Raw genomic sequence first — 15,452 nt, forward strand, 5'->3', positions numbered from 1 at the left:
CCCTGGTTACCTAGAGGAGGGGCTACTGCACTCGGAGGCGGGGCAACAGAATTGATGGGCGATGTCATCATCTTCCTCCTCTCTGAGAGACGAACAGACGGGCAGACAAACAGAAAGACAGATGACAGGAGAGAAGCGGGAAAGAAAGAAAAGAATAAAAGAGAAAGAGGAAAAAAAGAAGAAAAGGAGTGAAAGACGACCAAAAAGAGAAAGGAAGAAAAGGAGACAAACAGATGGGCAGAAAGGAAATTAAGAACGAAACAAATTGCAAGAGAAAACAGGAAGATGTAACAAAAAGAAAGAGAGAATGGAAAGAACCAAGAGAAAAAGTAGAGGGAAAGAAAAACATGGTAAATGGAAAAAAGAAACAGAAAAATAAATAAAATGGAACAAAAGGAGAGAAAAGACAGACCAATACAGAACAAAAAAATCAAATTGAAAAATAAAACAAAAGGAACATGAAAGAGCAAAAACCCCAAATAAAAATAATAAAAAAGCAAACAAAAATGAAAGAGAGAGCAAGGCAGGAAATAATGAAAAGGTGAAAGTACGAGGCAAAGGGGGGAAAAATGAAAAGGAAAGAAAAAGCAATGAAAGGAAAGATGAGGAGGAAAAAGAAGGAAGAAAGTAAGACAGATAAAAAAAATGAAAGAAAAGGATGAAGTGGAGAAAAATTATATAAAAAACAAAAGAGAAAAAGTATGAGAGAAAAAAAAAATTGGAAAAATAAACAAAGATAAACGTAAGAGGGAAAAGAAAAAAAACAGAGAGAAATGAAAGGGAAAAAAGGAAGTCAAAAAGGAAGCGAAAGAAACAGAAAAGATAAAAATAGACAGAAAGGGAAAGTAAGACAAAAAAATCAAAAGAGAGAGTATGAAATAAAGCAAGCAAGAGGGAAGAGGGAAAGAAAAGGAAATGTCAGTGAGGACACATGAAGGAAGACAAGGATGTCAAGTGTGGGTCAGAGGCGAGTTCATGGGGGCATTTGTGGGGGGGGGGCGTCATAATCTTAAAAGAATAATGTGTCATTTCATGTTCATATCATATTATGAAGTTGATTTATTTATGCATGGTTCTCAAAAAGTATCCTCCAAGCGAATGTTCAAACACTGACCCATTACCTGAGTCAATATTTTTTTCCAATTACAAATCAATCAGTCGATTTCCGCTTACGATATTGCGAAGATACTGCGAGCGCTAAAATAAAGAGATTGGTGCTGTCGTTTGTACATGAATGGATTTTCAGTGGTGAAAAAATTTTACAGAGTAAAAGTATGAATAGAGTGTGAGGTCCAGTTTTGTTGGAAACACGACCATTAAAATAGATCGATAAATTATTTCACTCTTGTTGCACTTTGCACGCATTATTTTCTTGTCATATTTATGATCTTGATTGAAAAGGTGTGCAGGTCAGCTGCAGGCATTTCATATTTTTGTAATTTTTTCATATTTTGCAAAGTCCTAATGTCACTCTATGTAACCTGACGACCATTTTTTGTATGAAGATAGTCAAGCCGTTCAAGTGTAAAAATGATTAATTCCCAAATATTTTCCGACTCCAGTGCTTGGTGCTCAGGTACCAAGCGCTCCATTAAGAAACAGCGGAGTAAAACCACACTCAACAATCTCTTCCGAACAAAGGGCTGAGTGAACGATCTTTTTTTATTCGTAGCCCACTGCAGGAAGGTTCGATTGAACACGTATGTTGCTTTTACCTGGTTTTGAACAAGCCCATTTTGGGTTTGTCATGTCACACTCCTGGAACATATTTTCTGAGAACCACCCTTATCTATTATGGGGAAATTTGGAGAGAGTTCAATATAATAATAATAATAATAATAATGCCTTTATTAGTCCCACAATGGGGAAATTCGAGATTCGAACCCAGGCCTCCTGGGGAGACTGGGTCCTGAACGCGGCGCCTTAGACCACTCGGCCATCCTGTCAGCCAACAGAATGCTAAATGCTGAAGCTAAACTTAGCACGAGAGTCCATCTAATTGCGTCATCAACTTTCAGTCAGTAAGTGACCTCAAGCTGGAATTTCACTTTTTGCCTTTTTAGCATGCGCTTGTGGCTCCCAGATTAGCTTAATGGCAAAGTCTCAATGTAGGTGCTGCTGTTTTGGTTAGCAAAATGTGTGAAGAATACAAATAATGACACTGACCACTATTTATTTTTTTCTCCTGACTCAAATAGGAAGATGCCTGCGTAATTCCATTTTTCAATTTTAAATCAAAATCAGTTATTATTATTTTTCTTTTTTTACTAGCCAAATGAATAAAAAATAAATAAAAATACACCCATTTTAATTTAGCAATGACACGGCTTTAACTACACTGCAATTAAATTATTTTAAACAAGTTATTTAAATTATTGACAATAAATAGAGGTAAATTAAGTACAGACTTTAGTCATGACATGAATCTAATAACGTAACTGCTTAATGGGCCATAGTAAAGAATGGAGCAGGCCATTTTTGACCCTCCCCTTGGTGAGTAAAATGCTCTATGACGAGGACTGTCAGATTATTTGGTCTGCACCGGGAAGGGGAGGGGCGCCACCTTGAGGGATGAGGCGGCGGTTGTCGAAGGGAGGGAGGATTTGGAGGAGGGCGGGTGACTGTGGCCCTTACCTTGCCTGCTCGTGGTGCTTGTTGGCGGGGGGCAGGGCGCAGGGTGGCTTGGGCAGGCGGAGGCGTGCGGGGCAGCAGTACTGATGGTAGGAGGCGTGGCTGTTAGGAGGGAGGCTGGACGAGTAGAGAGAGGAGGAGGAGGAGGCGGAGGAGGAAGGAGTGGTGATGCTGGACGGACGACAAGAAGAGGCGGGGGCGCTAGAGAGACAGGAAGTGAGAAAGGAAGAGAGAGCGAGCCAGAGGAGAGAAAAGAAGGGAAAATAAAGTCAAGAGAGGAACACACACAGAAAGGTAGACGACAACAACGACGACACAAAGGCACACAAACAAACACCATTAGCACGGTCAGAGCTTAGCACACCTATATTGCAATCATTAGTCATGTTAAAAGCATAAAGCACACCTACGTCAACATTAGCTTAGCGCACAATCAATAGCAGAAGCGTAGCCATCGGCGCACGGCCTTGACCGTTAGCTGTGTGTGATTTATGTTAGCGATCAGGAGCACAACATGGTTGAGAACAAGCAGACAGCTCATGGTTAGCACACAATCAAGTCTGTTAGTACTAGTTAGCCGTTAGCATCACAGAGGTACGTGTACAGTGAGAGGGAGGATGATGCACATACATACATACAGTCGATCGTTTACTCAAAGTGGAGGATTTAAGTTGTCAATTTTTGGGCTTGGGACTCGCTTGGGTAAAACTTAGGGAAGACTCCACTTGACTTTGGCTTGGTTTTTATGAAGGCGAAACTTGACTTGTTACATTGGGCCGTTTCTACAGAGGTTGCCATTTGTTTGCAATTGGAAATTTGTTTTGTGTAGTGGACACCAAGCTGACTTCCCACCAGTATGGCATTAATCCAGGGGTGTCAAACTAATTTTTGACGGGCAGTTAACTCATATAGATGTATCATCACCTCATGTTATCACATACTCACAAAAAATTCTTGGAAAGCCAGTTGTGAAATCAGAAGCCAGTAAATAATTGTTTTGTTCAACATTTCTTCAATTTATTTTTAAAGGGGAGGATTGGTAACAAATAAATGGCAATATCTCATATCTCAATATTGTTAAAGGTGAAGAAAATGTGCTACAAACAGGAAGTTGACACACATGATTTGCCCTGCGCGAGCCACATAAAATGAGGTCGCGGGCCAGATCTGGTCCCCGGGCCTTGAGTTTGACACCTGTGCATTAAGCAGAGAGCAGTGGACACCTCATGAAGAGAACTCTGGAGAATTGTAAATGTGGATTCAAAGATTATGTTTTTAATCATATCAGGAACAAGAAGCGTGATGGCAATATGCGAGGTTTGAAACCCAAACATGGGAGACACAAAAACGAGAACATCGAGCTTCCTCTGTCACTTTAAAACCCCCAAAGACAAGATAGGCCACGTAAAGTGAACCAACAGCTGGTCAAAGATTGACATGCTTCATGTTGGTTACGAATAGAGACAGATGTGTTATATATATATATATATATATATATATATATATATATATATATATATATATATATATATATATATATAGGTTTTAGATTATCATTAAAAAAAAAAAAACTATGGCTGGCCGAGATGATCACTGTTAGACTGATTGACAACTCAAAGAGTCAGGAGTACTGCACTTCCAGAAAGGAGGCCAGTCGTGTTGTCACGGGCAACCGTGGAAAATCAAGAAACATGTTGTCACGGTAACTAGGCCTGCGTGTGCATTATAGCCGACTCTCACTGCTGCTGTTTGACTGTGCTCACGCCTACAGAGTCGCACAAAAAGCAAACAACGACAACACAAAAAAAAAAAAAGAGTTTCAGACAAAATCGTCAACGACGCCACTCGCGACTTGTGGGAAGAGACTCATGCAGTGATCTTGCGCCACATAATATTTTTGTCATATTGACGTTTCTGTTTTGGTTAACATTGAAAAATAAAAACAAAAACAAGTTACTCAACACTCAGTACTCGCATAGTTTTTTTTAACTGACCTCTGTTTACGAACAGTAAACAAATAATTTACAAGACTACTTTTGACTTTTTCTTGAATAATATTATTCGTGAGCAGGGATCACTGATGTGATGTGCTGATTTACAAATAGCTCACCCGTGATGGGACATTGTGATTTCCTGGGAATGTTGTAGAATTGATCACTTAAAACTGCGAACTTTGTCAGAGGTTTGTCGAAATAAAGTGTTTCGTTACGTCGAGCGCAGACTACTTTCTGTTATCAAATTGTCAGATGAGCCAAGAGTTTTGTGCGCCGGCGCAAAAATGAAGTCAAGTACGTTTTTACGGCAATTGCTTAGACGCCAATATACCAAAATAGGGCCCTAGCAGAGCTGCAACTCATGCCGGAGGTCCCGGATTTTTTTTTTTTTTTTACATTTATAAGCAATTTTCATTCTAAATGTTAACTTTTTCCATCGCTGTATTAACAGTTAAGCATATTTGATAAAAAAAGACTTCATATTATGTACATAAAATATGTACGCAAAAATATATTCATATTTAGCAAAGTCTATCAAGACTTATTATTATTATTATTATTAATAAAAACAAACAGACCATTATGTTCAGTGGAATCCAAAAGGACATTTTTTTTTTTTTACATATAAAAACGATGAGTCGAAAACGCTGTCTTCATTTCATTTTGGGGAAAAAAAATGTTAATTACTGTTAAAAATGCACTTCCGATAAAGTGTTGGCTACAGCAATTTAACTTGGTTATTTTTTTTTCAATCAAGTAATCAATAAAGTAACTGAAGTTACCTCTCAATGTAACTATGGCAACACTTACTGCGAGAAGTCATCATCTGTCCGGAAATTATACTCTTAATTCGCCTGAAATAGGGCTGGAAACAAAGTTGACCAACTCGATTGTGTCCATCCCAAAAATTGTTTGAAACAAAAATGCATCCCTTGAAACTTGTAATTGGACGAATCGATATTATAATCCATTCTGAAAAGATTTGTTGGTGACTGAAACTTAATACTGTAATCCCCCACATGTCATATTCGCAATTCACTAATAAAAGTTTCATCCATTTTTTTTTTTTTTTTTTGTGGAACCTTTCCCCAGTTATTTGCTGATACCCACCTAAAGTGATGCGTTGATTTTTTTTTTTTTAATTTTTTTTACATGCCCCCAATTTAAGGCTTGCTGACACCCTGACTTGGAGAACCACTGACTAAGAAAATTCCATCTATAAATAGACCTGCCTGCCAATAGACACCTCCACCACAAGGTTATGTCCGTGTGTGTGCGTGTTAACGAACCGCTTGCAGTACCACAGATAGCCACTAAGCAAGCTTCCCACAGAAGGCACAGTGACGCTCACTTGCCAAGAAGAAGAGCTAGCTCGAAGGCTGGCGGCCATGTTCACGCTCACGCTGTTCTGCATGAGCCTCCTGAACTGTTTCCATGACAACCCCCTCCCATCAGCACCAGCCGCCTTTGTGTCTCATTTGAATGCGGGCTAATAGAAGACACACTGTGTGCGTGTATGTGGAGGTGGAGTATGTGGAGATGCGTGCTTGTGTTGTATTTGGAAGGAAACTGCAAAAAAAAAAAAAAGCACAGAAAGAGATACGGCAGACCTCCACCAAGGCTTAACACTTGTGGAATTGTTGGCTTAAATGGGCATTTTACGACAAATTTTTAGTATCTGCATACAATAACTTGTGTCCCCGCGTCTTTGCAGGTAATCGCTTGTTTTCCCTACTCAGGCCTCAGTTTACGCTAGTAGAAGAAAGCAGCAAGCCACCTCAAAGACTTGGCTGCCCAGTGAGGCAGCAAAAGTTGTCGGTCGAACAAAAGACGCATCACTGACCCGGCATAATAATAATAATTGTTATTATTATAACAATCATAATAAATATAATAATAATTATTATTAATAATAATAATAATAATTATTATTATTATTATTTATTATTATTATTAAAACTTGATGCGCGACACAAGCCACACAAATATTATTCATTCTTTGTCGAGGATTAAGCACCGATGGGCACCTTTTATTTTGCCGGTCCGTGCTTCCGTCATCGTCCCACCGTCCTTATTCCTAAAATAATCATCCTGCATCCTCGTCCATCTTCGTCCTTTTAAAGCGCTTATGTCCTTGCTCACTGGCGGGATTTATTGCACTTCATCCCTTTGCTCAAATTCAACACAATTTAATATGCTTATTCTGGCTCTCAATTGCCTCTTCACATGGCCGCACATATCGCTTGCGTGTTTTTACCTTTCCAGCCGGACCGTTCCATCCCTGGGACAAAATGTTTTCCGCACACAATGTGTGATTCTCTTGTTTTCTTTTTATTTTGAGTAAACCTCAACTGGCAAAGGCAATCCAGGAAACAGCTTGAAGCCTCTTTTCGATCTGCCAAACTGCTGCTTGTTGTGAGGTATAACCTTTTGTGCGGTGTGAGTGCCTACTCCGGAAATTACATTGCATACAGTCATTAGTCTCTCATGCGCAATTTCCCAACGGACAGGTGGGGGACAAGCCAGCTCCGCTGTCAACTCTGTCATTCGGACAAAGGTAGGATGTGTTTGTTGTAAGCATCCGATTTGAAAACCGAGTTGAGCTATAGAGTGCTTCGAGCTCTTCAAATTACCCACAATGCATTGGGACACATTCATTTTGACTATTTCTGTTTCACTGCTGTGCACAGACGTTTTTATTGTTCCTACAAAAGGAGATTGATATAAGTCATCAAGTCGGGTCAGCAATCCAGTCTTCATGTTGAAGTTTGGAGGGAACCAAATCTCCAATCAAACGCAATTTACGGTACACTCGCCTGCGTGTCGAACGTCTCCATTTGTACTTCTCTATTGCTGCAAATTGTCAAAGTCCACTTTAAACCTTGGGCTGTGTAAAGTCATCAAAATATTTACACTCACTAGAGTACCAGCGTTCGCAAAGAAAAGGCAAAGCTTACAGCAAGTATGTTCGCTGTTTCTATTTTTAGCACAGCAGGTCGGAGTAATCTACGTGTAAACGTGTAGAGCATCATTTTTAAATTATGCATGGTTTAGGAGAGCTGCATGTAAAAAAATAAAGCAAACACACGAAACATGATGAAAAAATGCCCAAAATTGAAAATTAAAAAAATTAATTAATTAATTAAAAAGGACGGCAAACACAAGGGCCAACGAGCTTTCTTCGTTCGAGCCGCAGAGGAGGATGACAAAGAAGTCATCTGAATGAGTCACGGCCGCATTTCAGCCGCCTGGGAGAAGCCTGTCACACTTGTCAGCATTAGCGAGCTCAGTTGACGAGCGCGCGCCTTCCAGCGGGCTGTCCGCAGTTGCCTAGCAACAGCAGGCGCCGTGACCAGCGCTGAGACGCTACAAGATAGGAGGCGCCGGCGATTCGCACGGGACAACGTTCACTTCCTGATGGGGTGCTCCGAAAGATCGCGTTGCCAGGCAACAAAACCCGCGGTGACAGAACTGCGGCCGACGACAGTCGACGATTGCGCTCGGATGTGCGGCATCTTGTTGGCAGTTTTTCCGACAATCATCTGAACCGCTCATGTAGTTCGATGATTCTAAAACATTATGTCTGTCGCAGCACGTCAGCTTGGCGTGAGCGATCACGTGGACCGCGTGAAATGATCCAATTTATCGTAATTGGCACGAAAAGTATTTTAATAATCATATTCACAGTTGACAAATTCATCTATTTGCATTTTTTTTTTTGTTCTTTTTCTCAAACATTCCAAGATGTCGCTCAAGCCTTGTCGTGATACTTCTCGACTGAGACAAATTTAGACTGTGTTGTTAGAAGAAATTACGCATAGGTCAACCCATGTGTATGATTTTTTTTTTTCCCCGAAATTGAATCATCTGTAATCTTAGCTGTAACGTAAAAGTTCTAAACAAATTAAGGGGGGTGGTCACATATTTTGACAAGAGAAATAATTCTCTTCCGCTTGCTAGCAGATGGAATAATTGACCAGTTGAATCAACTTGATTTCATTCATCCATCTTTATAGGTTTGGGTTCAACTAAACAGGCCCACATTTCTTACATTATTTCTGTAGATTTTTCTTTTTGCTGATATCAATTGGGGAGTTGCCGTGAGTTTTGTCCAATGCAAAGCACTGCGTTTGCTTCGGCTCAATAAAAGTTGGCAAACAGTCGTCGCTCTCTCACGTCCGCCCCATTCCCACATCCAAAACAGGAGTAATCAACAACAACGTCCGCATGGCGAAGGAAGGAGAGGCACTCCTGCTGTGATTAAAGGCAACACACTAAACCTAAACATGGAAGGATGCATTCTGCACAGATTTAGCATGTTAGCATAGCACCTGCAAAAGAGAAGCTTCAAATTTGCCATCACAGTCCAAAGCAGCACGAGCCAACTTCTAAAGTCAACTGAAAATTGATCAAATGTTGGAATTTGACCAAGAAATGCAAATTGTATGGTGGTATTATTACAACAATAACGGGACATATGAGGTAAAGAAGACTTTTTAATGTCTTGTTTGTAAATATTGGATCTCTGGAGTGTCTGCTGGCCGTCTAATTTCTCCACAACTAGAAATGAGGGGGAATTTATTACATTAAAATTGTACCTATTAAAATTAAAATTCGATATTTTTCTGAAGAAGTGCTGCTTTTACGTGTGAAAATTAACTGTCTCCTTGGGGGTTTTGTGTCCGCTATGCAATTTGCATTTTTTCTTTCTTTTTTTTTTTTAAACCTAGGACCGAACAAGTAGCTCCGCCCCGAGTGGTCCTGCAACAAAAGCTGTCCTCTGCATTGGCCTAACAGTCGAGGAGGCTTGAGTGAGCATTGCCTAATTTTTCCAAATCTCAAAAATGTACAGGTATCTTTTGTTGAATGAAGACTCAAAATTGAGCATAGAAGTGAATGTGAGCGTGTATGCCTCTGATTGGCTTGCGACCGGTCCAAGGGAGATGGGGTAGTCTCCAGTTTGATGGCATCCTTAAAGGAGAAGTCAATTCCAAAATTCCACTAATTTAAAATTTAAAGTTTTTTTTTTAGCCATCTCAGTGGGCGGCCATTTTGCCTCTTTCTGTCAACTTAAAACCTCATAATTGCTCAGGGCTCAGATAACGACCAATTACGGCTCAGCTTCATAAAACACGTGAGCTTTGAATCAACTCATGTTCCACTGACACAATATTAATCAGAATGCCATGTTTAGACTCGTGAAGGCACATAGACCGTTTTATTGCGGATAATATTTTGGGGTTTGCTTCCCCTTTAATGAGGTTAAGCAGTTTTGAAAAAAACTGAATGGGTGGATGGATGAAAAACTGGAGAGGGGAAATAAACATTAACTCTTGGTCCCTTGGTGTAGTTTGGGGAAAGCAAGTGATTGTCATACCAGCCTGTTTTAAGTTGCAAAAACAAGATTTCCGAACTAATTTTTGTGTGTTCTCGTGCGACTTTGGTGCGTGCGTCTCTGGAATATTCAAGCGGTAACTTACGCTTTGGGGTGGTGCAGCGTGTGGGCGTGGTGGTTGTTGGCGGCGTTACTCCTGTGCAGGTGCTCCAGGCGCTCCTTCTCCTTCTCCACAAAGTTGGTGTTGGTTCCGGTGCTGGTCGAGGCCGTCCGGCTCAGTCGGGCGTGCGCCCGAGGTTGCTCCCGGGGGGGAATGGGAGGTGGCGGTGGGGGAGGCGCCGGTGCGGGGACCTGCGAGGCATGGCCCGCGGCATGAACGTGGACCGCCGAGGTGCTGTTGTAGTGGTGGTGCTGGTGGTTGTGGCTGGCATTGAGCGGGATGGAGGTGGGAGTCTTATTGTGGTGGTGGTGGTGGTGGTGGTTCTTGGTGGGAACAGAGGAGAAGTGAGTGGGAGGCGGCGGAGGGGGAGGAGGAGGAAGACGAGGCTCCGGAGGAGGTGCAGGTGGAGGCGGGGCAGCAGGTTGGCGGTCCAAGCGCAGGTCCTTGTTCTCTTGGCTGAGGCGGTCTAGCTGGACCTCCAGCTCATCAATGCGCCGCCTCTGCGTTTCCAGAAGCTTCTGCTGGCTTTCGATGATGTTGTTGAGTTCAAGGAGGTACTCCACCGCACGATTAGGACTTTCCGGGCTGCCCTGGCCCGGGCCTTGATTAGCGTCCATAGCTGACAGCCAAATTGATTTCAAATAAAGACTAAACAAACGAAGCCACCAGCGAGAAAAGCCCCCCAAAAAAGTGACTTCTGACTTGAAGTCCTCAGAACATCTATTAAAATAAAAAAAAACTACACGACTAGCAGCTAACTAAGCCCCGCCCTCCCCCCCACTGGCAGAAAGTGGGGGGGAGAGGACTGGTTCTTCTTCAAGGTCCGATATGAAGATCAAGATGGATCCGGCACTCTCTGCCGCTGACTGGAAGGCTTGGCGGACTCGTGGAGCATTTCCGCTTCAGTCAGGACTCTCCGGTGGCCTTCACATCCACAGCGGAGGGATACTCAAAAGCCATGATGGAAGAAAAACAGGACAAAATCAAGCAGTGAAGGCGTTCACTCCAAGCTGAGGTCCAATCAATTAGTCACTTGTATCCGCTCTGTTAACGGCAGTCGGAAGCTTTCAGAGTGGCCAACTTTCAACATGTTGTCAAAATCAGATGTCATTGTCCCAATGTCCCAACAACTTCCCCCACCCCCCTAAAAAAACAAGAAAAAAAAAACAACCAAGACAATTCTCCAGCAAATTCCCGCAAGGGGAAATCCTTCAGGTGCCAGAGAACCACTGGAGAACGAATCGATTCAATCCTTCATTCCTTCACACGGAGAAACGCTGTTGCTCTGCTGTGAAGCTGACTCTTCACTCTACAAAGTTGACCAGGATTGTGCCTCATCCCACAGTTGCTGCGGGCAGATGCTCATCCGGTGTCGTGTCCGGGATTTTCCTTCCGGATCCTTCTTGGTGGCACGCATCCGTTCCATGAAAAACATGAAACACATGAAAAGATGAGAACCGTGGCAAACATCACGGCAGAGCTCCTGCTATCGAATGTTTTGGTAATTGGATATCCTCCTTAAAATTTTATGGAATATATATATTTTTTTACTTAACGAACAATTATGAATGACCTCTTGGTGTTTACTTCCAGATAATCAGCACTTACTAAATTTTAAACTGTGTAGAGCAACAAACTGTATTTTTCTTCTCTAGAAATATTAGCGAGTGAATTGTGACGTCAGAACCACAATTGCCGGCTAAAACAGCACATTTGAATAAGGTTGGTTTGTTAAAAATGGATCCGTAGGAACTGCAACTGTGTCAGGATATCAGCATCTAAGTGTGCGTCTTCATTTTCGCCAACTAAACTGCCTTTGAAAAGTAGTTGGACGTCTCCTGACAGCCTAAATCGGGCACTTGCTTTGCAGCTAGCTTACCAGCTAGCTTCTAGCCATTAGCCGCTATTCAATGTCAGCGTAATTTTTGATTGTGTTTTTCTTTTTTCTTTTCTTTTTTTTTAGTGTCCTTAATTGAACATGATTGCAGGTTGACCTTGTGTTGCTATTGGTGGCAACGGTTTGCATATATTTACCGACACTGATGGTTTGTTTTAGTGTGTCAAAAAATTAAAGCTGTCGAAGTGGCCCTTCGAAGAAAAAGTTTGGACACCTCTGGTTTAAATTAAAAAAAAAAAAAAAAAATGGTCACCAGTTATTTTTGGATGAAATTGACAAAATTTAATTTGATGAAATTTTAGGTTTTTATGAAATTGACTATGAAGTTCCCCTTTTTTTAACCAGTGTTAATATCATTAATGTAAATAAATGTACACACAAATGTACACTGTATGTCTAAGTCAGCTCATGATTTCCATTTGAGTTGACCACTCCAAGGTGGCCATCAGGAATGATAGGAAAACACCAATTTTACCAAACGGCCGGTATATTTCCGGAACGATCCTGGCCGTTGCCAGCCTGTCAACGATTACGTCTCCGCGTTTGACGGCCACCCCCCCATCTCTGACTAAGTTTGATGACCGGTCAAAGACTTTCTTATAGAGTTTCCATTGTATAAATTGTGATTTTTTTTCATAAATATGCAGTTACTGTAAATGAATTGTGGTGGAGTATCAAGGGATCTAAAAATAATCCCTCAATGCAAAAATGGCAGGAAAGTCATAGGTATCAAAACCCCCTCGACGTGGGGGTGGTCAGCGAGTGACCACGGGATGACCACCACGTAGGTCCGCCCCTGGTTGAGGTCGCCCCCCCTTACCTCTGAAAAGTCAATTCATTGGTCGAAAATATAACAAGCATGCCGAGTTGGAGAGGGCAAAGAACGGAAGGGGCAGTGCTACGTTCTGCGAAGAGACTCACCTCTCAGGCGTAAGCTGTCATCTCCCCCAGTCCACCTCAACCATACTTCGGGAACCAGAGTTACCATTTTGCCATTTTGTAGCTCACGATTAGTAGTCCCGAAGGAAAACCTACTTCCTGTTTACACACTCGTGACCAATCGGAGAAGTGAGTAATGTCGGCTGGTTTGTAGGTGTTCTAAACTGGCGATCTTATCTCCGCGGACAGCGTGTTCTTGTCAACGCGCACGCGCGTGTAGGTGGATACACCGCTTCTCACGCAGCCTCATTTACGCCTTCAACACGCGCACACGCACACGCACACGCACGCACACAGTCGTGCAGCAACTGCAAAATGTCGCATGCTCTAGTACACGCAACACGGCAGCGAATGCGCGAGCGCGCACACAACAACGAATCTGTGACGCGCGCGGTCCCGACAAGAAAGGACGCAAGAGTGTGACAGCTTTCACTAAAGACGAGGATGATTATTGAGGATGCATTGCTCACATGCCACGGCTGATTTTGCTGCGTCCTTTCTGATGATCTTCAAGTCTGCTCTGCTTCCTCACTCATCATCCTCATCATCACCATCATTCCTCTGCGCCGCCGCTGCAGTGCTGACAAAAAAAAAAAAAACGTTCCACGTCCTCCTCCTCCAGCGTGCTGATGAAGAGGAGGCAGAGAAAGAGGAGGAGGTGCTGACTCCAGACAGAATGCCAGCTGGGAAGCACACGCGGACGCGCGCTCGCGAGGCTATGGAGTGAGCGTCGCGCACGCGCATTGCGGACGACCGTGAACCTGTGATTGATATGATACACGCTGACGTAAATACGCCCTTCCACACAACTATCCGTCCACGTGAAAACACACTGACAGGTGGCGCTAGAACGGGGATGCCCAAGTCCGGTCCTCAAGACCCCCAATCCAGCCGGCTTTAGATGTTTGCCTCCTCGAACACACCTGATTCTAATGATCAGGATTCTTATCAGGATATTCTGCAAAGTTTGCTGATGAGATGATCATTTGAATCGGGTGCGTTGGTGGTATAGAAAACACCTAAAAAAGGCACAATAAGAGCTCTTGCGGACCGGTGTGGGGACCAAATGCGATTGGCTGCAAAATTGCATCCGGGTTACCTGGCTTACATGCCTGCCGATGACCTCATGCTTTATAATGGATTTTTGTTTTGTCAACCCAAACTAAAATACTAAATTAGGAGGGGTTTGTGTGTCCCAATGATCCTAGGGGCTAAGAGGTCTGGGGGTATATGCCCCTGGTAAGGTCACCCATGGCAAACAGGTCCTAGGTGAGGGACCAGACAAAGCATGTTTCATGTGACCCCTAATGACGATTGCTTTAAATAGACCTCGTTTTCCCTGGCCGGGTCACTGGGGCCGCCCTCTGGAGCCAGGCCTGTAGGTGGGGCTGGTTGGCGAGGGCCTGGTGTCCGGACCTGCACCCTTGGCGCCAGAAAAGGCAATATGGGTCCCCCTTTCCATGGGCTCACCACCTGTGGGTGGGGCCAAAAGGGTCGGGTGCCCTGCGAGTCAAAATACAGGGACCTTGGCGGTCCAATTCCCGGAAAGTAGCTCTTGGGACATGGAACGTCCGCTCTCTGGCAGGGAAGGACACCCGAGCTGGTTTGCGAAGCTGGGAAGTTATGACTCAATATAGTCTGTCTCATCATTACACACAGCTGGGGCTCTGGTACTAGTGTTCTCGAGAGGGGTTGGACTCTCGTGAGTTTCCCAAGGTGAGAGGCGCCCAGCTGGTGTGGGAACACTTTTTGCCCCCTGACTTGGCGCCTGCACATTGGGGTTCACCCCGGTGAATGAGAGGGTAGCCTCGTTCCGATTTAAGGTGTGTGTGTGTGTGTTCTAACTGTTGTTTGTACCTCTGCACCATGTAGCAGTTTAGAGTATGCACCCTTTTTGGAGTCCTTGGAGTTTGTGCTACAACACCATGTCCAAACATAAGGGGGTCCTTATGTGCACTTAGCACCAGGACGCCTTCTGCCGCAGTTCCATGATGGACTTTATAGTCGTCTCATCGGATTTGCGGCCACCTGGTGGTGGTTTGGCTCCGATGATGGGGGAAGATGCAGGTCTAACCCGATAGACCCGAATGTCTTGTGAGGGTTCGCTGGGAACCTCTGACAGAATCCCCTGTCAAAAAAAGTTTTGTCTCCCACCTCCGGTAGAACTTTGACCACATCCCAGGGACATTGAGTCAGAGTGGACCATGTTTCATGCCTCCATTGTTGAGGCATCTTATCAGAGCTGTGGGCGTAAAGTGGTCGCTGCCTGTCGTGGCGGCAATCCCCGAGCCCGCTCGTGGGCACCGGAGGTAAGGGATGTTGTCAAGTTGAAGAAAGAGTCTTATCTGGGCTTTTTGGCCTATGGGACTCTGGAGGCAACTGATAGAAACCGGCTCGGGTCTGGGAGTAATTTGATGAGACCATGGAAAACGTCTTCCGGGTGGCTTAGAGGAAATTCTAGTCCCCCATCCGGCATCTCAGGAGACGGTATCAGTG

The 15,452-nt window shown here is 43.5% G+C and overlaps 1 protein-coding gene across 3 annotated transcripts in view; it reads right to left on the bottom strand.

Annotated features, from left to right (window-relative positions):
* LOC148339594 (IQ motif and SEC7 domain-containing protein 1-like) overlaps positions 1–15,452 on the bottom strand; it is a 54,499-nt gene that overhangs the window by 36,967 nt on the left and 2,080 nt on the right. The window contains exons 1-2 of one of the 3 annotated variants that reach the window (XM_088291655.1): positions 13,427–13,939; positions 10,106–11,519 (exon numbers count right to left, since the gene is read on the bottom strand). In XM_088291655.1, coding sequence (XP_088147781.1) covers positions 10,106–10,737 — 632 coding nt within the window. In that variant the 5' untranslated portion in view covers positions 10,738–11,519; positions 13,427–13,939. Of the gene's footprint in view, positions 1–10,105; positions 11,520–12,938; positions 13,353–13,426; positions 13,940–15,452 lie in introns of those variants that run through there. The other 2 variants (XM_088291657.1, XM_088291656.1) reach the window with 2 other exon arrangements.

Source organism: Idiotropiscis lumnitzeri, chromosome 3 (assembly GCF_059441095.1).
Source record: "Idiotropiscis lumnitzeri isolate Australia: NSW breed Sydney's pygmy pipehorse chromosome 3, RoL_Ilum_1.0, whole genome shotgun sequence".
NCBI lineage: Eukaryota > Metazoa > Chordata > Actinopteri > Syngnathiformes > Syngnathidae > Idiotropiscis > Idiotropiscis lumnitzeri.